This window comes from Lolium rigidum, chromosome 5, assembly GCF_022539505.1.
Source record: "Lolium rigidum isolate FL_2022 chromosome 5, APGP_CSIRO_Lrig_0.1, whole genome shotgun sequence".
Classification (NCBI taxonomy): Eukaryota; Viridiplantae; Streptophyta; class Magnoliopsida; order Poales; family Poaceae; genus Lolium; species Lolium rigidum.
The window spans coordinates 127,387,353-127,410,576 of NC_061512.1; the positions used below are offsets into that span (position 1 = coordinate 127,387,353).

Sequence of the window (23,224 nt, forward strand, 5' to 3'; positions counted from 1 at the left end):
CTAGCTTCCATCCAGACAGACATGGCCGGATGCACGCACTCGCTTTCAGTTCGCAAAAGCCCCGAACTATACCCCCATCATTCTGTCGTGGCACAGCTAGGCGCGCGCATGCCTGTCTCGACGCCTTTGAGCATCGCTCGAGCTCACGCACCTCTCCCATGATTCCATCGATCGGAAACACTTTGTGCTAAAGCGCATCCGACACCGGGAACAGGTTAAGATCGTCGCGACCGCCCATTAGTTGTTTACTTGCTCAGCTCGCCTGCTAGCTAGTGGCTAGTGGGTTTATCTACCTCCATCGACCTGTTCCTGAAAGTTTACCTACCCGTTCAATCTTATGCTCACCGCGTTCACGGGTATCTTGGAGTAATGGTACTGTAGTATCTTTCACAAAAAGAAAGGAGTAATGGTAGTACAGCTGAAAAGTTTACAAGTGAACTGTATTATGATACTGTCGACTTCTTGGGGTGTTCCGAATGGTACAATTCCAGTGTTCTTTTTTATTTTGTGGCGACTAAATGCATGTGTCCTCAGTTTCTGTGTTTGAAGATGCTATAGGCACCTGAAGGACGGACACAAGGCCAGTACTGTGCCGTTTCAGGCGAGTAATAAATGTGCGTGTCCTTCTTGGTGTCTGTTTTGGACAGCATATCCGTACATGCAACATTTTCATGGCTTTGCACTCACCAATTTCTTTATGGTTTGACTTTCAGCTCATTCCTAACTAACTTTTGACCAAAACTCGGCACTTGTTCACCTGTTCGTCCATTTGACACGGAACATTCAGAAGGCCATGATGCTGATATTGTTGACAAAGTTTCACAGGTAACGCTTGTAAATTGGCGGTGCTAGAGTTGAATAATACGTTTTACGCATTCAACTCCTGCCAAACTAAAAATTACGCCTCCAATTCCATAAAAAATATATCACTTTTCGGCCAACGGTTTTTTCATTGTTGTTGTGCACGCAATGCGTAGTGACCGAGGTGTCACTCGTCATATACCGAAGAAGGATATGTATGCCCAAGATACATATACAAAACTCAAATGTCGCTCCAAGTAAGTCGGATACGTGACAGAGACACGTTGTCGAAGCCAGCATTGTTCGGTACAAGTGGTGTACGAATCAATGATTGAAGCAATGATTGTTCAATACACAACAGATCACGAGGCATGCACAATGGTAGAGAAGACCTGCCTTCCCTTACTCCGCCACATCAACTAGAGAAGGTATTAAATATAAGTCATACAATACATTATCTTTTACAGCCATCTCTAGCAATTAATATGAATAATTAAATTTTGGTAGGAAATTTATTGATAAGGGAAGACATATGTGACACAATGGAGAAAATAGTCTTCCCTTATTTTCTAAGAGATGATCCCTTAGCTAAGGGAAGACAACCTTCTCTCTCTTCATTCTGTCTCCTCCAACTAAGCAAAAATCTGATGTGTCATCTCTAAGAGAAGGTTTACATCATCCCATTGTACGTGCCCTTAGAGAACACAGTGAACGGTTTATAAAGTTGGCAATGACAAATGGGTAAAGAGGAAGGGAGTAAAATGTTTGGTATGTGGATGTTGAATTCGGGGACCTAGCTGATTGCATGCCTAATTTTGGGCTTTCAACATTTGTGGTGTTGTTAGTTGCTACCCTTTTTGGAGCTCACTTTAAATGTTATCTTATTTTGGAACCCATTTTTGCAAGTCTTTTAAGTTTTTCTTTGAGTGTTGTGTCGGAGGAAGTAATTTTGGGTGAGTTATAGCGGGAAGAGATTGAGGGGAGGAAATTCATGAAACCCCTACCAAGTTTCAGCAGAGAGAGTGCTTGCACAGCTGTACCTCACTTACCATGTGGCCCAGGTGTTGTTTTGCCACAACTCACTCATCAACCGGAGGCGCAGCCACCCGACTCGATCCCCAATCCCCTCCTTCTCTCTTCCCAAAGGCAAGCCCAAGCCGCTCCTCCTCGCTCCCTCTCCCCCGCCCAACCGGACGCGGCGACAGGCGGAGTAGCCGGACGAGGCGGCGGCGCTTGCTGCCGGCCCGTGGATACGACGAACACGACGGTGACAAGGCGGTGCTGTGCTGCGCCGGCCGGCCGGCGATGTCATCGACCCCGCCGCCGCGAGATCTCCAGCGCCACGACCCCGCCGCCCCGCCCACGCGAGATCTCGCCGGCCTCGCCCTCGCCGCCGAAAGATCTCGCCGGCCCCGCCCCCGTCATGCCGCTCACGCGGCGTCGCCCTCAGGTTAGCACCCGCGATCCATCTCTGCTCTCGTCTGCCACTGACCTGCTATTTCCTACCTAAAGCTAGCAACTTTAGTCCCGTAATCGCACCAACTCCCTCAAATTCGATCACTTGGCCGCTGTGAGCAAGCTTCGCACACCTGAATTGAAATTTTTTCTGCTAGCAGCTTTGTACCAGTAATAACAACTTGAATCATGCAATTCCTCAAAGCCCACAACTTTGACGATCACTAGGCATATTTCCCCTGCAAACTCTAACCAAAGAAATACCTGCTGTCTAGCAGGCCAGTCGCCGGACCACCGCAGCTCATCATCCACATCCACCTGCAAGGACTTCCTGCGCAAGTTCGTGGACAACGAGCTGCTAACCGCGAGCCTGGAGGACTGGTTCACCGGCAACACCCAAGACAGCGGGTTCCAGAAACCATCCTTCGACGTCCCCTTCGACCTCACCGAGCTGCAGAGCTTCGACTACGCGCTGGAAGGCGTCACCTTCCAGCAGCTGGTGAGGATGCCGAACGCGCTGCGCGCGTCCACATCCGACGCGTTCGAGGCCACCGCGCACCTCGCGCTGGAGGACTTCCTGCACGCGGGCATCAAGGGGCTGTGGGAGGCCTTCTGGGGCCCCGAGGAGGCCATGCCCTTCTCCGTCGCCTGCATACACAGCACCAGCTCCAGGTTCTACCCCGCCGAGAAGGCCATCAGCAGCGGGAAGCTCGACGGCGTCTGCGCGACCGCCGTGCTGCTCAAGAACTCCAAGCACTCGCAGGGGAGGTGGGACCACATCGTCGTGCTGGCTTTGCTGAGGCCTGATGTTGGGATGGTCTCGGCGCAGAGCGACCAGCACCCGTCTCCTGCTGTCTTGGGGGAGGCGCTGTTCTTTGCGCTCCGCGTGTTGCTCTCTCGGAGCCTCAGCAGGTCCTCCACCGTCCTCCGGAATTCGGACTCTGTTTACGTGCTGCTGGTGGATTCGCAGTTTGGAGGGGTGGTCAATGTCCAAGGGGATCTCAACAGGCTGAGCTTTGATACCAACAATGTTTATGAGTGCGCCGCTGAGTGGATAAAAAATGATGCCAGGATTACAGTTTCTTCTGTGGATCGAGTATGGAATAAACTTGGGAATGCCAACTGGGGTGATGTTGGGACCCTTCAAGTCCTACTTGCGGTTTTCCGCTCGATGATCCAATTCTGTGGAGAGCCAAAGTACTCTCTTGATGAACTAGCCACAGAGCACAGTTCCCGGCTGCAGAGTCGAAGATCAGAGAGACACTTGGTTGACAGACAATCTAATGGAAATGGTGTGTATAGGTACCAGCAACGAAGTCATTCTCCTGAAATTGTTGAAGTACAGGAGGAAGGTACCGTTGATGTCAAACCCGATGAAATCTTGAAGCTTGAGATAGGGTCCATTGTTTTGATGGAGGTCTCTAACTGCCAGAAGGGTTTTCAAATCAATGATATCCGCACAGAAAGTGAGCCTCCTATTTATGGTGCTATTCCTGTGGAAGAGCCTACAAAATCCTATTTGCTGTATGTAGGTTCCAGTCCTTCTCATCTAGAGCCAGCATGGGAGAATATGAATTCCTGGTACCAGGTTCAGAGGCAGACCAAAGTGCTGACTCTGATGAAGCAAAGAGACATTTCTAGCAGATACATACCGCAGATGGTAGCTTCTGGACGTGTGGTCCATCCAGGCCCTTGTAACAAGCCAAACTCCAGCGGGAGTTGTGGTCATCCGTTGTGCGGTACTCCAATCCTTGTCACCTCACCAGTTGGTGAAACCATTTCAAATCTGATACGGAACGGATTGTTTGGTGTTGAGGACGCTCTCAGATGTTGCCATGACTGTTTGTCTGCTCTTGCTGCTGCATCATCTGCAGGGATCCGTCACGGTGACATCCGGCCAGAGAATGTGATCCGTGTCAGCAATGGCTCAAGGAGTCCACATTTCGTACTTATTGGATGGGGTCATGCTATCCTGGAAGATAAGGATCGGCCTTCAATGAATCTATTCTTCTCATCTACATTTGCGCTCCAGGAAGGCAAGCTATGCGCAGCATCTGATGCCGAAAGTTTGATTTATCTCTTATATTTCTCGTGTGGTGGAGTCTGCCCAGAGCTTGACTCGGTTGAAGGCGCACTTCAGTGGAGGGAGACATCATGGTCAAGGAGAGTTATACAACAGAAGTTGGGTGATGTCGCAGCAGTGTTGAAAGCATTCGCGGATTATGTTGACAGCCTCTGCGGGACCCCATACCCAATGGACTACGAGATATGGTTACGAAGGTTCCGAAGAACAATCAATGAAGATCATGGGAAGGAGGTTGATACATCAAGTTAGTACTGCAACACATGCTCTTCCAAATTGCAACATGGAAGATCAAGAACAGTGTTCCATACCCTGTATTGTTGTTGTAGATAATTTATTTGTAGAATTGTAGGTCTTGTGAAAGGTCCATAGCTCATAGTACCCTTCTCGGTCTTGCTCGGGTACTTTCAAACTTACAATCTGGCAACCTGCTGCTGCTCTCAACTTGGATCTCCTGACTGCATTACCCTCACAAGAATGCAGTAGAGATCCTTGAGGATATCTGCAACAGGAAGTGTGCTAGAAACACTCTTCTCTAAGCCGGCGAGCTGCGCTGCGGTTGATCTCAGAGATTCTATGTTGGTTTACTTGGTCTGCCTGGACATATGGACTGGTTTATCCTGATCTGAGCCAAAAATGTTAGAACTTAAAAGGGTGGTAGGCAAGTGTGGATCTCAAGTGTGCGTGCGGTATAGCCGGCTGAATTTTTTTGCTCACCTTTTCTTTTTGAGATAGCACCTGAATGGATTTGTCAATTGTGATTAGAGGTGGTGTACTGGTGCAGCATAGTTAGCAGCATTTTGTTCTGACTAAATTATTTTTTTGGTGAGAGGGTACGGTGGTTAAGTGGGCCAAGTTCATGTAAATGTTGGTCAATGTTCAGTTGTTCAAATTCCTGTCCTGCAACTGATGGGTGTTGATTTGTGCAATAATCCTGTCTTGGCCCATAAATGGAGAAATTCTTGTGGTGGTGCTGGCGGCGTGAATTGTATCTTTGCACTATGATGGTGTTTCTGTTTTAGCTATGTTTTGGTGTACCCCTAAAAAAACTATGTTTTGGTGTCTATTTCTTCTTCCTCTGTTGCAATGGAAGTCTCTGTTTCACCCTAGTCTGTGACTTCTTGCAACTTGTTTCAATCTGTGGTTTTACGAATAGGAAAATAGCTAAGCAAACATGAATGTTGCAGTTCATCTTTAGAAAGAACATGAATGTTGTAGTGCTATATCTTGATGTAAGTAATATGTGTTGTCCTTGTTATATCATCACAAGATGTTTGTAAATTTAAGTGCCAGTTAACTCTGTAACGTGTATGATTTTTGTTTATTTTGGATTGGCTGATTGCAATACTTATTGAATCATGTTCCTGTGATCCTGTCCATGTACTTCCCTATAACACACTTAAATTTTTGGAAAGTAATCATTTAATCCATGTCAAAGTTTTTTCTTGGTTTAATGTTTGTGATGGAATTTTTTAAAATATATTTTTACGATCAAGTTAAAATGGCATAAAAAATTAATACTCTCTCTATTTCATACTGCTTGTCGTCAATTTGGATGTATATAGACATATTTTGTGAATAGATACATGTGAATTTGCGACAAGAAATATGGAAAACTCACACGTCTATTGAGAAAGCTCCGTATGACTACTTTCACTTACCGTGGGCCCTCAAACTGACAGAAACTAATCTGAGTGTATGTAATAACCCAGAACATAGGAACAACGAAGGGTAGATTTAGAAATGGGATGTGCATTTCATCGCAAAACGGGGGAAATTTTCGCGCCTTATTGCAACTAAACCTAAGAGGGATCGAGGTTCTCTCTCATTTTGCACTTAGGGTTAGGCATTGTGAGTTAGGGAAATTTCGACATGATCTCTTTTGTATCTTGTTGATTTGAGGAATTGATTTCATTTGACAAGTGTCAATACATTAAACAATAAACATTGAACAATATAAATGGAATTCATAATTCAAACAACTTATGAATTCAAACAACTTTGAATTTCAAAGTGAATCACAAATACAATATTTATTCTAGAATATAAATGTCACATAATCACAAGCTCATAAACAAAAACTTGGGCTTTATTGATAACAACACAGATTACAAAGTCTTTACAATATTCTTGATACAAGAATTGATAAATAAGAAACAGAAATGAAAATGAAGATTACAAGTTTATTCCTAAACTAAAACCTAGACTAAATGGCTTGGAGAGTATCTTCTGGCCATGTCCATCTTCACAAACCTGCAATAATAAAGCACCAACACTAGCCAGAATATAAGTGTTAGCTCAAGATTCAGTTTAGACAGTTAGCAAGTGACACAATATTCAGTTTGGACAGAACCAAGTCACAGCACACTTGTGCTTGTCCAAAACCAGGGACAGCACAAGATAAGGGCAGCAGCAGACCAAACCTGAGCACACACCAGGGCTCAAGTTTCAGCATATGAGAGCACACAGCTCAAGTGTGCTGGGCAGCAACAGACAAGGCCATGCAAAAGCATAGTCACCAAGCATGCCAGGCTTGTGTGTCAATGCGAGGAGAGAAGTAGGGATCATATAAAAGGAGCACAAACCCTAAAACCGGTGACCGATCGACCGAGATAAGATCACCGGGTAGGGGGAAGCAAAAACAAGCATAGTTCATCTGTTCTTGAGCAAGAACAGAACCAACACACACAACCATTCAAGCCACCAGAGATCATGGTGACCTAGAAGATCATCCAAGCTCTGGAGGTGAAGGGCTGTGAACAAACCCAAGTCTGCATCAACAAAGCATTACTTTCTAGGAGCTGGAACAAGGTATACCTAATTCCTGGAAAAGATCCAATGGATCTAATCCATCATATGCATAAGCATGGGATGAGCAGATGCTCATATGGGTAGATTATCACTTGGTTTTCACCAAGGATTACTGCCAGTCAAAAGCTACTAAGACAGAAACCATCCAGATACAGATCATGTGCACAGAGGCTAGAAAGCATGCACAGATGCACACTAGCAAGATCACATGCACAGATAGCACCAGTAGATAGCATAGATTAGCAGCTAAGACTACACAGAAGATCCTAAGCAAGCAACCATCAGAAACCCTAGATTTCTTCACAGGCAAGCATATTGGCATTCATACTTACTATGATCCCCTAATATGCAAGCAAAGTTGAGTAGCCAACAAGATCCAACCAATCATGTGAGCAACCAGTCAGTAGCAAGGCTACTGAGGTCACATCACACTTAGCACCAATTAACAGAAAGCCAAATAGATCACATCACTATCCAGAAATGGATTCAGATTTTAATTGCTTGTAAAAGAATCATGAACAACAAACTCATATACAAGAAAGACATTTAAATCATCACTGCATAAGCAGTTCATCATAATTAAGTAATCCAAGCATGAATTTATCACAGATCCATGCTAAGCATGACAACGACATACTTGTTAAGCAATACAACTTAATTCATAGCCACTAGAGCAAGTCTAGATAGCTAGAAATAAGCAACGAGTACAAGTAAGCAACGACACGGGGATGCTTGCGCATCGGCATCACCGAGATAAGTGAATCATATAGCCACGGTGTTAGCCGGTAAACAATCACCGACAATCAATTGATCAAATTAACCAATCATAGCAAGCCAAGCTACACAGAGAGATTAGCCAACAAGCAAGAAATGATTCAATGGATCATTGGCTTGCATAAGAAGTGCTGAATCATATCACAGGCACCTCTGGCACACACACAAGTGTCACAGATGCAACACAAGTACACCTAGACAAGCAAGCATGATAAACCAGTAAGCATAGCAAGCCCATAAGCATGAACAGCAGGGTATATCAAGCCATAAGCAAGCACAGCATAGCATGATAAGTGTAGAGCAAGCTAGGAGTAGCAGAGAAAAGCAAGCATAGCATGAACGGCAAGCAAAGCATCATGTGCCGGTACCAAGAAATGGTGAATGGGCCATGAGCTTGCAAATAAGCGAAACACGAGGCGGCTTGCGCAGCCATAGCATGGCTCTAGATGATCACAGGACCACCGAGAGAGCATCGTAGTATGAGGAGGAAGAAGAACGATGGCAAGGGAGGCGCACGGAAGAGTAGGAGGAGGAGCGAGAGGACCTTACCCGCGCACGGAGGCGAAGCTATGGCATGGCGAGCGGTGCCGCGCGGCCATAGCAGCTGCAAAGCCAGGGAAGTCGCCGGCGTTACGCCGACGAACACCACCACAGCAGCACAGCACGGAGACGACGGCACAGGCGCTGCGAGCAGCACCCGCGCCAGGTCGGTCTCGGAGGCGCACACATCGACGGCGTGGGCGAGAGCTCGTCGGAGCTTCACAATCGCCCGAGGCGATTCGCCAGGAGATCCAGATCGATGGCGATCCGCCAGGAGAGGACGAGAGGGGAAAAACGGCGCGGACAGATCAATAGATCTGCTCGCGGCGGTTCCGAATCGATAGGTGGCTACGGCGGAGAAACTCGGCGATGGCCGGAGCAGGGCGGCGGCCATGGCGGCGACGCCATCGCCACGGGGTCGCCAGAGGCTAGGGTTAGATCGAGTGAGGAGAGGGCCGAGTGCGAGTGAGTAAGGTGGGCCGCTTCGGCGCCACCGAACCCAAAAGAGGGCCAGCCTATTTGGGCCGTCCACTGGGTTTGAGTTATTGGGCTGGGCCCAATATGAGTCCAGGGGTATTTTGGTCTTTTTACATTTAATAAAAGACCAAAACTTTACCAAATTTTAATAAATCATAAACAACTTTAAAAATCCAATAAAAATTGGATTTATGAATGAAAAATAAATCTTAACAAGAATAAAATATGAAATGGAATTTATGAAACAAATTCAAAATGATGAATTTTCGAATTTAAATAATAACTTGGAATTTAAAATTATTATTTCCTTGTAATTAAAATTCAAGGAAAATCTCAAATAAGTTCAAATACTTATTTTCAAATATTTCAAAATGAAATTCTATTATTCCAAGTCATTTCTTTTAAAAGGGGGATTTTACCCAGAAAAATCCTATATTCCTTTTTATTCCAAAAACTATAGAGATAACTCTATAATTTCAAATTATTTTTGGAATGACTAAGGTAATTATCAAGTAAAATCATTTTACTTTAAATTGTTGTACTTTGTGTGAATTACAATGATTAATACTTTTAAATTAATTGTAAATTACCGTCAAAGACATAAATCTTAAATACAACCCTAAATTGTAATAACTCATTGGGATAAAGGGATTCAACATAAAATAATCCATCCATGATTGCATTATTTGGATTTTCATAACATTGTCCTTACCGGACAATGATGCTTCTTACTGAGAACCCGAGGTCCGGGTTCCATCAAGCTGCATTGAAGCTGCACTATCTCGCGGTCCACGGGCAAGTTCACCCTTGCTCATGTCAACTTGATTATTTTCTACTACTTTAATGCAAAGCTATATACTTATCATTCCTGCATCGCAAATGAAATGTTATTTTCCAACTATGAATATGACTATGTGGCTGGCAATGGAACCATGGTATGTGTTGATATGGTGGAGGTTCCATTGCAATGGGTTATATCACCCTAGGATTAATTACCAATGCCGTCCAGTGATTCTAGCGCCGTACAAATCGCGTTGACCATGAGATCTATAATGGCTGCGGGAAAGCCAGTTGTATCTTTTCCCTTACGCACGCCAACGGATCGGAGAGACGGTGGGGTGCTTGGAGGCACTGCCGCAATAGGTTGGGAAATCCTTTTAAATCCCCATCCATTGGTGATGTTAATCTCTTCCGATCTATGAAGGATTGTCCAAAGTACACCATGAGTAAAGCCGTATTATCGGGGGAAAGTCTACTGGAGGTGTGCGGGTGGACAAAAGGGTGGGTTTGCAGTCGCGGAGAAGGCGGTGTGGGCTTGGATCTTTATACCTGGCCTCACACCAAAGGAAGTGTGAACGGGGGCAAGTCCCTGCGGATGGCAAAAAGGGTGAGATCTCTTGTGGGAAAAGTAACGCACCTCTGCGAGTGTATCAAATTGTGGCTGTCACTCCCTGTTCCGGGAAGGGAACTGCGAACGCGGCAGGAAAGGAACTCCACGAAGTTCTAGTCAACCTGTGAAGACTGACGGGCATAGTTTTCATAATAAAAGCAACCTTTTGAAGAAATGTTTTCAAAACATGCATTGACCTGCGATTTCTCGATCAATGGTCGTAGCTAGTGCATCAAACACCTTTTATTCTTTTAGAACTTGCTTGAGTACCTCCGTACTCACTTTCTTTCGACACCCTTGCTAGACTGTGATCCGGAAGTGGAGGCTATCAACGATGGAGCACCAGAAGGAAGCTACGAGTTGGTCTACGATGAACCTGATCTTACCGGCGGAGTGGAAGGCGTAGACTATGGGATAGTCTACGGACCAGATGACACGGAGGTGGAGGAGTAGTGACATACCCTAGTATCTTAGAGCCGAGCAACGTAGAGTTTACCTAAATAAGTTGTTGAGCTCTTTATATATTTGTTATGAGTTGTAATCGTACTTAAGTAATATCTTAGGTTGTTCTCATAGGACCTATGAGAATACCAACTTGTTAAGACAATGTTTGTAATAAAGTATGGAGTGTTATGACCTGCAATGTTTCGTTGTACCACTGCGAGGGATATGGCAACTTGTGAGGAAGCCCCTTCACAAAGATCATATCAACGACTTGTATACTACAACATGCGGTGGTATCTCTGGGTCACCGCAGCTGGTATCAGAGCAAATGTTGCGACCTTAGGTTGGAAAAACCTAGTATAGGGAAGAAACCTGTAGGAGTCTAGTAGAAATAGTAAAGGATTCTCTAGAAATATGGTGGTTATTCACTTGAGAATAGCAAAACCATATATTTTAGTGCGATAATTCTTTATTATAGCTATTATGATGCATTATCACCACTAATATTCTGTTTTTGTATACAGCCATAATGGCGAACACTTTTCCTAAGAGGACTTTGAGGAAAGTTGAGGGTTGGCTCGGTGATTATGATGGACCAATAACAGCTCTCCTGTGTGGGATGCTTGAAGGAACTTCATTGTGATCCACGGATACTGTTATCAAGTATACTTACTATGATGGGGAAATCCTAGCCAAGTGCGAGTATCGGTCCAACTACCGGAAAAGCTGCCGATGAGTCGTATAATGCCATACGGAGAAGCCAAAACTATCACCACAGCCTACCATATGGGCCTATTCAAGGCAATCCTTGAGATAAGGCAGCACAAGTCGATAGAACTGCTATGTTCGAGTTTTCTCATATACCTCATGCCGAGGAAGATGAGGATCCCACTCTTAATCATTTGGTGTTAGCACGCAGAAGTCCTGAGGCTGCAGCACAACACATGGATAGCTGTAAGTCTTTATTGACCACGATGTATCTTTTACACATGAAGATGAGAGGTGAGATTGACCACATGCTAGCTGAGTTCACGGACCCTGACAAAGTCCAAACTCGGATGCGTGATTTGAGGGCACAACCACAACATACTACACCCTTCTTTAACCCAGATAGCGATGTAGATTTGAGTGACCAGTGGTTCAAGAGAAATCTACCTACAAGAGATCCACTTACACCTAACTTTGTTCCGCACTATCCACACGTGTCAGCATCATATGATACTGGATATGGGGGAGATCATTCATGGAACATAAACTGCTCGGAGTCGCCGATCGAGAACTCGACGGGTTGGCGTTTCGGGGAACCTTTCGGTGATGAGGAGGAGCCAATTCCATGTGATACAGGAGATGAGAGTGATGCGGTTAACCAGAATGTTAACCAAAGCTTTTTGCAGAAAGAGAAAGACACCAACTCCATTTCTTTAGATTTGGAGATGGGATTACCCAAAACATCCCAGTACGTCGTAGGTGAGAGTTCTGGAACAAAGAAGAAGAAGAAGAAGAAGATGAGGGGTCAAGTGAATAGGAATCCTCCATGGATGATCGGGGAAGAGGAGATGTATTCCACTGGGGATATGTATGAGTCTTTATCTAGTTACTTTGGCATGACAGATCTCTGTCTCGGCACTTCGTCCGATTCAGACTACATACCTACGGGAAGAACTTTCATTCCGGACGGTCTTCGGAGGACAGACCGTTGTACCGGATGGACCCCAGGGATGTACGCGGAGGCGAATGAAGACGATGAGGAGTAGGGCTCCAATGAAGAATAAAGTAATCTAGGTGGTATTGTAATAGAACGTATTTTAAATTCCCGTTGGCTTGGGCTTTGAGCCAAATAAGTGGTTTATATGTACCACATGTAATATAAGTTTGTGAGTGTGTTATGTATTATACGGTGTATATACATAATAAATGTTTGTTTTGGATTTGCTTCTTGATTTCATTGTGTGACTAGTTCTGGGCATTGAGTTGAGCTCAGAAAGCATTTGCATGGTGTAATTATGAGTAATCGCTCTTTGTTACAGGACTAGGGGGAATGGCGTTAGTAGAAACTGAAGAGGCTCGCGAGAGCGGGAAGCCGAGAGAGAAAGAGGAGGCGGATGCAGCAGCTAGAGCAGAAACGCACCACCACCACATCCAATGTTGCACCCGGACTTCCAACGAGTATATGAGGTCAATGGAGGAAGATAGGAGGCGTTACCAGGAAAGCCGAGCAAGAATATGCAGGATTTCTTTACCCATGTCATCAATGATAGGGGTAATGAAGGCAAGGGAGTAACACTATCGGACTTCCAAAATGCAAGACCACTACCATTTACATCAGCTCCAGAACCAATGGACGCTGAAGATTGGCTCATGGATACGGAACGGAAGTTGAAGACCGTTGGTTGTAACGATGAGGAGAAGATTAGATTCACCACTTATCTGTTGTCAGGACCAGCAGCATCATGGTGGGAGAACCTTGTAGCAGTACACCCTCCGGATAAGGTATTCACCTGGGCGGAGTTTAAGAAGAAGTTTCGGGATGCTCATGTTCCGGACAGCGTGGTGGAGCTAAAGAAGAGGGAGTTTGAAGAACTAAGGCGGAATACTTGCACCAATCATGCGAGTATGTTCGGGATTTCAATAGGTTATCCAGGTATGCACCCGAGGATGTGGATACGAGAGGAGAAGCGGAAGAAGCGGTTCATGAAAGGCATGAATCCATACATGAAGATGCAAGCGAGGTTGGCACGGACTGCCGAATTCCAGGAGCCGATTGACTCGGCAATCACTTTCGAGGATGACTACAGGCAAGTCCAGGAGGACAGGAGGAAGAGAGCTCGTATAGAGCCAAGGAAGTACCCAATCAGTAAACCATTACCTGATCGGAGTTTCAAACCTCGATACAGACCTACTACTGGTAATCAATACAACCGGGGAGGTCAGAGTCAGAACCCAATTAACCAGATCATCTGCAACAGTTGTGGCCTGAGAGGGCATTTGCAGAAGGACTGTCAGAAACCCAGAATCATCTGCTATGGTTGTGGGAAGGAAGGACACATCAAGCCGGAGTGTCCGAACAAGTCATCTTGGAGCGGACAGAGCTCTGGAGGACGAGGTGGAAACAACAACAACAACAACAATAACCGCAACTATAACTACAACAACAAGAAGGGAAAGCCTTATGGGAAGCTGAATTGCACATCTTTGGAACAAGCGGAAGAGTCAGATCAAACAGTCTTAGGTACGCTAAGCATTCTTACTCATCCTGGCAAAGTATTATTTGATACTGGAGCAACCACATCATTTCTTGCATTGGAATTTGTGGAAAAATTCGGGCTTAGATGTTCTAAGTTAGAAACCCCTATAACTGTCCTATCCGCGGGGGGAACGATCTTAGTAACCCACGTGAAAGAAGCACAAGTCCTAACCATATGCGACTGTGTGTATTTCGCGGACCTATTCATCATACCCATGAAGGACATATCAGTCATCTTAGGGATGGATTGGTTGACAGAAAATGGAGCGGTGATTAACTGTGGAGACAAAACAGTATCACTTCGCAACTCCATAGGAGGTCGAATAGTGTTCCAAGGAGATAGGTACAGTGAGTTGGAGATCGGATTGGAACTCAATAGCTTGAAGGAAGTGAGAATTGAAGATATCCCTATAGTGAATGAGTTTAAGGATGTATTTCCTAAGGAACTACCGGGAATGCCACCCGATAGAGAGATTGAATTCACAATCGATCTGATCCCAGGCACAGCACCAATAGCACAACCACCATATAAGATGGGACCAAAGGAGTTAGTGGAACTTAAAGCTCAGATAGATGAAGCTGGAACGGAAGGGATTTATTCAAGAAAGTGTGTCACCATGGGGTACACCGAGTTATTTTTGTGGATAAAAGAGATGGAGGAAAGAGAATGTGTGGAGATTACGAGAAATTTGAACAATGTAACTATCAAGAACAAGTATCCTTTACCTAGAATTCAAGATCTTTTTGATCAAGTTCAAGGAGCAGGAGTCTTCTCGAAGATTGATTTAAGGTCAGGATACCATCAAATCAAGATCAAGAAGGAGGATGTACCAAAAACAGCATTCGTATCAAGGTATGGACACCATGAATACTTGGTTGTACCATTTGGACTAACAAATGCACCAGCAATTTTCATGAATTTGATGAACAAGATATTCATGAAGTACTTGGACAAGTTTGTGATAGTATTCATAGATGATATTCTAATCTATTCCAAAGATAAAGAAGAACATGCCAAGCATTTGAAGATAGTTTTGCAAACCTTGAGAGAACATCAGCTATATGCAAAGTTCAGCAAGTGCAAATTTTGGTTAGATAGTGTTGAATTTCTTGGACATGTTATAACCAAAGAAGGCATAGCGGTGAATCCAAGCAAGGTTCAGTCCGTATTGGAATGGAAATCACCCAAAAATGCTAAGGAGATACGAGGATTTCTTGGTATGGCAGGCTACTATCGGAGATTCATAGAGGGATTTTCGAAGATTGCAGGACCAATGACCAAGTTACTCAAGAAAAATACTCCATTTGTGTGGACTGATGAGTGTGAAGCCAGCTTCCAAACACTCAAAGATAAGTTAACCACAGCACCGGTATTGGCAGTTCCTGAACCTGGAAAGGATTATACGGTGTATTGTGATGCTTCCAAGAATGGACTTGGATGTGTTCTTATGCAAGATCGGAAGGTAATCGCTTATGGATCAAGACAGTTGAAACCACATGAACACAACTACCCAGTACATGATCTCGAGTTAGCAGCAGTTGTGTATGCTCTGAAGAGTTGGAGACAATTTCTATATGGATCCAAGTGTGAGTTATACACCGATCACAAAAGTTTGAAATATTTCTTCACCCAGAAAGAATTAAACATGAGGCAGAAGAGATGGCTAGAGTTGATTAAGGATTACGATCTTAAGATCAACTATACCCCAGGCAAAGCTAATGTAGTAGCAGATGCTTTAAGTAGGAAGAGTACGGAGAATCAACCTACGGAATGGGAGATTCCAAAGGAACTTCGGAAAGAGTTAGAGGATGCTCAGATTTTGTTTATTCAAGGTGATGTCAAAGGAAGTATAGCAACCATGAGGATTATGGATGAGATGTACTCAGACTTGAAATATGAGATTATCCGAAAGCAAGCGGATGATTTGTTCATTCAAGAGGAGATCAAAAGGATTGGCGAAGGAAGACCATCGGAATTTCATCTAGGGGATTTTGATTCATTATACTTCCAGAAAAGGATCTGTGTACCAGATGATCCAGAAGTGAAGTCAATCATATTAAAAGAAGCACATGAAACCCCTTATTCCATACACCAGGGAAGTACGAAGATGTATATGGATTTGAAGGAGATGTTACGGTGGAACAACATGAAAAGAGAAATAGCACAATATGTCTCGGAATGTCATACATGTCAACGAGTGAAGGCAGAGCATCAGAGTCCTGCGGGATTACTCAAACCACTAGAGATACCGGAATGGAAATGGGATGAAATAGGAATGGATTTTGTTACTGGTTTACCAATGACTAGTAAGAAGAAGGATATGATATGGGTAATAGTGGACAGACTTACCAAGAGTGCTCATTTCATAGCCGTAAACACAAAGATACTTGCGGAAAAGCTTGTGGATATATATGTAAAGGAAATTGTGAGTAAGCATGGAGTACCAAAGAAGATAGTCTCGGATAGAGGTTCGATTTTCACATCGGCATTACGGAAACAACTACAAGAATCTTTGGGATCCAAGTTGGATTTCGATACGAGCATATCATCCACAAACCGGAGGACAAACCGAAAGAACCAATCGAGATACTAGAAGACATGCTTAGAGCTTGTGCTCTAAACTTTGGAGGCTCATGGGAGGATCATTTACCTTTAGCGGAGTTCTCATATAACAATAGTTATCGGAGTAGCATTCGAGATGGCACCGTACGAAGCACTGTACGGAAGGAAGTGTAGATCACCAATTTGTTGGTTTGAAACCGGAGAAAACAAGGAGTTTACACCGGACTACATCAAGGAGAGACAAGACGTCATCGAGGTGATCCGAGATAGACTCAAGATAGCTCAGAGTCGTCAGAAGAGTTACGCCGACTTAAAAGAAGAGATTGGGAACCGAAAGTGGGAGACATGGTTTATCCGAAGGTTAGCCCAATGAAAGGACTTAAGAGGTTCGGAGTGAAAGGAAAGTTAAGCCCTCGATATATCGGACCATTTAAGATACTCGGTCGAGAATCGAGGAACAGACTTTTGAGTTGGAGTTACCGGCACAATTAAGTCAAGTTCATAATGTATTTCATGTATCACAACTCAGAAAATGTTTGAAGGCACCGGATGATCCTATCACATATGAAGAAATAGAATTGCAATCTGACCTAACTTATGTGGAAAGGCCTGAAAAGATCTTAGAAGTACAATGGAAGAAGTTAAGAAACAGGGCAATCAAATATTGTAAAGTGCAATGGCAACATCATCCTGAGCGAGAAGCAACTTGGGAGACGGAAGAAGAATTGAGGAAGTCTTACCCCGAGATGTTCAGGTACCAATCTTAACTTCGGGACGAAGTTTACGTTAGGGGGAGAGGCTGTAATAACCCAGAACATAGGAACAACGAAGGGTAGATTTAGAAATGGGATGTGCATTTCATCACAAAACGGGGGAAATTTTCGCGCCTTATTGCAACTAAACCTAAGAGGGATCGAGGTTCTCTCTCATTTTGCACTTAGGGTTAGGCATTGTGAGTTAGGGAAATTTCGACATGATCTCTTTTGTATCTTGTTGATTTGAGGAATTGATTTCATTTGACAAGTGTCAATACATTTAACAATAAGTATTGAATAAAATGAAAATGGAATTCATAATTTAAACACACTCATGAATTCAAATCACTTTGAATTTCAAAGTGAATCACAAATACAATATTTATTCCAGAATATAAATGTCACATAATCACAAGCTCATAAACAAAAACTTGGGCTTTATTGATAACAACACAGATTACAAAGTCTTTACAATATTCTTGATACAAGAATTGATAAATAAGAAACAGAAATGAAAATGAAGATTACAAGTTTATTCCTAAACTAAAACCTAGACTAAATGGCTTGGAGAGTATCTTCTGGCCATGTCCATCTTCACAAACCTACAATAATAAAGCACCAACACTAGCCGAATATAAGTGTTAGCTCAAGATTCGGTTTAGACAGTTAGCAAGTGACACAATATTCAATTTGGACAGAACCAAGTCACAGCACACCGTGCTTGTCCAAAACCAGGGACAGCACAAGATAAGGGCAGCGACGAGACCAAACACTGAGCACACACCGGGGCTCAAGTTTCGGCATATGAGAGCACACAGCTCAAGTGTCTTCGGGCAGCAACGACAAGGCCATGCAAAAGCATAGTCACCAAGCATGCCAGGCTTGTGTGTCAATGCGAGGGAGAGAAGTAGGGATCATATAAAAGGAGCACAAACCCTAAAACCGGTGACCGATCAACCGAGATAAGATCACCAGGTAGGGGGGAAGCAAAAACAAGCATAGTTCATCTGTTCTTGAGCAAGAACAGAACCAACACACACAACCATTCAAGCCACCAGAGATCATGGTGACCTAGAAGATCCAAGCTCTGGAGGGGAAGGGCTGTGAACAAACCCAAGTCTGCATCAACAAAGCATTACTTTCTAGGAGCTGGAACAAGGTATACCTAGTTCCTGGAAAAGATCCAATGGATCTAATCCATCATATGCATAAGCATGGGATGAGCAGATGCTCATATGGGTAGATTATCACTTGGTTTTCACCAAGGATTACTGCCGATCAAAAGCTACTAAGACGAAACCATCCGGATACGAGATCATGTGCACGGAGGCTAGAAAGCATGCACGAGATGCACACTAGCAAGATCACATGCACGAGATAGCACCGAGTAGATAGCATAGATTAGCAGCTAAGACTACACAGAAGATCCTAAGCAAGCAACCATCAGAAACCCTAGATTTCTTCACAGGCAAGCATATTGGCATTCATACTTACTATGATCCCCTAATATGCAAGCAAAGTTGAGTAGCCAACAAGATCCAACCAATCATGTGAGCAACCAGTCAGTAGCAAGGCTACTGAGGTCACATCACACTTAGCACCAATTAACAGAAAGCCAAATAGATCACATCACTATCCAGAAATGGATTCAGATTTTAATTGCTTGTAAAAGAATCATGAACAGCAAACTCATATACAAGCAAGACATTTAAATCATCACTGCATAAGCAGTTCATCATAATTAAGTAATCCAAGCATGAATTTATCACAGATCCATGCTAAGCATGACAGCAGCATACTGTTAAGCAATACAACTTAATTCATAGCCACTAGAGCAAGTCTAGATAGCTAGAAATAAGCAACAGTACAAGTAAGCAACGACACGGGGATGCTTGCGCATCGGCATCACCGGATAAGTGAATCATATAGCCACGGTGTTAGCCGATAAACAATCAACGACAATCAATTGATCAAATTAACCAATCATAGCAAGCCAAGCTACACAGAGAGATTTGCCAACAAGCAAGAAATGATTCAATGGATCATTGGCTTGCATAAGAAGTGCTGAATCATATCACAGGCACCTCTGGCACACACACAAGTGTCACAGATGCAACACAAGTACACCTAGACAAGCAAGCATGATAAACCAGTAAGCATAGCAAGCCCATAAGCATGAACAGCAGGGTATATCAAGCCATAAGCAAGCACAGCATAGCATGATAAGTATAGAGCATGCTAGGAGTAGCAGAAAAGCAAGCATAGCATGAACAGCAAGCAAAGCATCATGTGCCAGTACCAAGAAATGGTGAATGGGCCATGAGCTTGCAAATAACTGAAACACAGGCAGCTTGCGCAGCCATAGCATGGCTCTAGATGATCACGGGACCACCGAGAGAGCATCGGAGTATGAGGAGGAAGAAGAACGAGTGGCAAGGGAGGCGCACAGAAGAGTAGGAGGAGGAGCAGAGGACCTTACCCGCGCCTGGAGGCAGAAGCTATGGCATGGCGAGGCAGTGCCCGCGCGGCCATAGCAGCTGCAAAGCCAGGGAAGTCGCCGGCGTTACGCCGACGAACACCACCACAGCAGCACAGCACGGAGACGACGGCACAGGCGCTGCGAGCAGCACCCGCGCCAGGTCGGTCTCGGAGGCGCACACATCGACGGCGTGGGCGAGAGCTCGTCGGAGCTTCACAATCGCCCGAGGCGATTCGCCAGGAGATCCAGATCGATGGCGATCCGCCAGGAGAGGACGAGAGGGGAAAAACGGCGCGGACAGATCGATAGATCTGCTCGCGGCGGTTCCGAATCGATAGGTGGCTACGGCGGAGAAACTCGGCGATGGCCGGAGCAGGGCGGCGGCCATGGCGGCGACGCCATCGCCACGGGGTCGCCAGAGGCTAGGGTTAGATCGAGTGAGGAGAGGGCCGAGTGCGAGTGAGTGAGGTGGGCCGCTTCGGCGCCACCGAACCCAAAAGAGGGCCAGCCTATTTGGGCCGTCCCTGGGTTTGAGTTATTGGGCTGGGCCCAATATGAGTCCAGGGGGTATTTTGGTCTTTTTACATTTAATAAAAGACCAAAACTTTACCAAATTTTAATAAATCATAAACAACTTTAAAAATCCAATAAAAATTGGATTTATGAATGAAAAATAAATCTTAACAAGAATAAAATATGAAATGGAATTTATGAAACAAATTCAAAATGATGAATTTTTAGAATTTAAATAATAACTTGGAATTTAAAATTATTATTTCCTTGTAATTAAAATTCAAGGAAAATCTCAAATAAGTTCAAATACTTATTTTCAAATATTTCAAAATGAAATTCTATTATTCCAAGTCATTTCTTTTAAAAGGGGGATTTTACCCAGAAAAATCCTATATTCCTTTTTATTCCAAAAACTATAGAGATAACTCTATAATTTCAAATTATTTTTGGAATGACTAAGGTAATTATCAAGTAAAATCATTTTACTTTAAATTGTTGTACTTTGTGTGAATTACAATGATTAATACTTTTAAATTAATTGTAAATTACCGTCAAAGACATAAATCTTAAATACAACCCTAAATTGTAATAACTCATTGGGATAAAGGGATTCAACATAAAATAATCCATCCATGATTGCATTATTTGGATTTTCATAACATTGTCCTTACCGGACAATGATGCTTCTTACAGAACCCGAGGTCCAGGTTCCATCAACCGCATTGAGCTGCACTATCTCGCAGTCCACGGGCAAGTTCACCCTTGCTCATGTCAACTTGATTATTTTCTACTACTTTAATGCAAAGCTATATACTTATCATTCCTGCATCGCAAATGAAATGTTATTTTCCAACTATGAATATGACTATGTGGCTGGCAATGGAACCATGGTATGTGTTGATATGGTGGAGGTTCCATTGCAATGGGTTATATCACCCTAGGATTAATTACCAATGCCGTCCAGTGATTCTAGCGCCGTACAAATCGCGTTGACCATGAGATCTATAATGGCTGCGGGAAAGCCAGCTGTATCTTTTCCCTTCGCACGCCAACGGATCGGAGAGACGGTGGGGTCTTGGAGGCTACTGCCGCAATAGGTTGGGAAATCCTTTTAAATCCCCATCCATTGGTGATGTTAATCTCTTCCGATCTATGAAGGATTGTCCAAAGTACACCATGAGTAAAGCCGTATTATCGGGGGAAAGTCTACGGAGGTGTGCGGGTGGACAAAAGGGTGGGTTTGCGGTCGCGGAGAAGGCGGTGTGGGCTTGGATCTTTATACCTGGCCTCACACCAAAGGAAGTGTGAACGGGGGCAAGTCCTCGCGGATGGCAAAAAGGGTGAGATCTCTTGTGGGAAAAGTAACGCACCTCTGCGAGTGTATCAAATTGTGGCTGTCACTCCCTGTTCGGGAAGGGAGCTGCGAACGCGGCAGGAAAGGAACTCCACGAAGTTCTAGTCAACTTGTGAAGGCCGACGGGCATAGTTTTCATAATAAAAGCAACCTTTTGAAGAAATGTTTTCAAAACATGCATTGACCTGCGATTCCCGATCAATGGTCGTAGCTAGTGCATCAAACACCTTTTATTCTTTTAGAACTTGCTGAGTACCTCTGTACTCACTTTCTTTCGACACCCTTGCTAGACTGTGATCCGGAAGTGGAGGCTATCAACGATGGAGCACCAGAAGGAAGCTACGAGTTGGTCTACGATGAACCTGATCTTACCGGCGGAGTGGAAGGCGTAGACTATGGGATAGTCTACGGACCAGATGACACGGAGGTGGAGGAGTAGTGACATACCCTAGTATCTTAGAGCCGAGCAACGTAGAGTTTACCTAAATAAGTTGTTGAGCTCTTTATATATTTGTTATGAGTTGTAATCGTACTTAAGTAATATCTTAGGTTGTTCTCATAGGACCTATGAGAATACCAACTTGTTAAGACAATGTTTGTAATAAAGTATGGAGTGTTATGACCTGCAATGTTTCTGTTGTACCACTCTGAGGGATATGGCAACTTGTGAGGAAGCCCCTTCACAAAGATCATATCAACGACTTGTATACTACAACATGCAGTGGTATGCTGGGTCACCGCAGTGTAAGAGCCTGATTGGTTGTCAACTAGCTTTTTTCGTTTTCACTAGGCCAAAAATTGGATGTTTGGTAGCCAACAACGAAAAGATTTTCTACATATGATGGTTCTTAAAGCAACCTAGATGCAGGGAAAAGTTAGCCCAAGAAAAACGCTCAAATCGGCCATTTTTTCACGGCCAGTCTACAGTGAGCGTAAAAGTGGGCCCTTCGTGGCCGAAGTCGTACGATCATGTGTACATAACCTTGCCATTAATCTGCATCATTTTAATCCTCCCCGATCTACAAAACGATGGACCAGTTCAAAATATGCTTAACACGAAAAAGATGTGTATTGATGTTACAAATCAATTACCTTGAACGGTTTTTTTGGTTTCGTGAAGTATTTAAATGACAATTTCATATTCTCTTCAAAGCTTTTTGGGCTGAATTTAGTTGCAGTTGTTCGCTGGTTTCAAAATTACTTTGGTATCTTCATCTCTCCCACACACAACTTTTGTGTTCATAGTTTTCCATATTAACATTCGTATGCGTGTACACTTACACCTTGCTAGTACATTGTACGTAGTTGTAGATCTACTCGTTTACAAATGTTAAAACCGAAAACTTTGAACACAAAATTAATGCGAACTGGTGTAGTGAAGCTACCCCCGAAGAAATTTTGAAATGGTAAGAAAACTCGTCCACAAATGGTTTAAAAAGAAACACGGGTCCGATTACGGGAATAGAATCACAACGTCCAGACGGATTTTTTTCCATTTGACCTTATCTTGAATCGATAAATAGTTAGCCAGATTAAAAATA

The 23,224-nt window shown here is 43.9% G+C and overlaps 1 protein-coding gene across 1 annotated transcript; it reads left to right on the forward strand.

The window, feature by feature from the left end:
- Positions 1-2,106: 2,106 nt before the first annotated feature.
- Positions 2,107-5,153, forward strand: LOC124656386. The gene is made up of 2 exons (XM_047195142.1): positions 2,107-2,251; positions 2,535-5,153. The coding sequence occupies exons 1-2, from the start codon at positions 2,107-2,109 to the stop codon at positions 4,589-4,591; spliced, it is 2,202 nt and encodes a 733-aa protein (XP_047051098.1). The 3' UTR covers positions 4,592-5,153.
- The last annotated feature ends 18,071 nt before the right edge of the window (positions 5,154-23,224 follow it).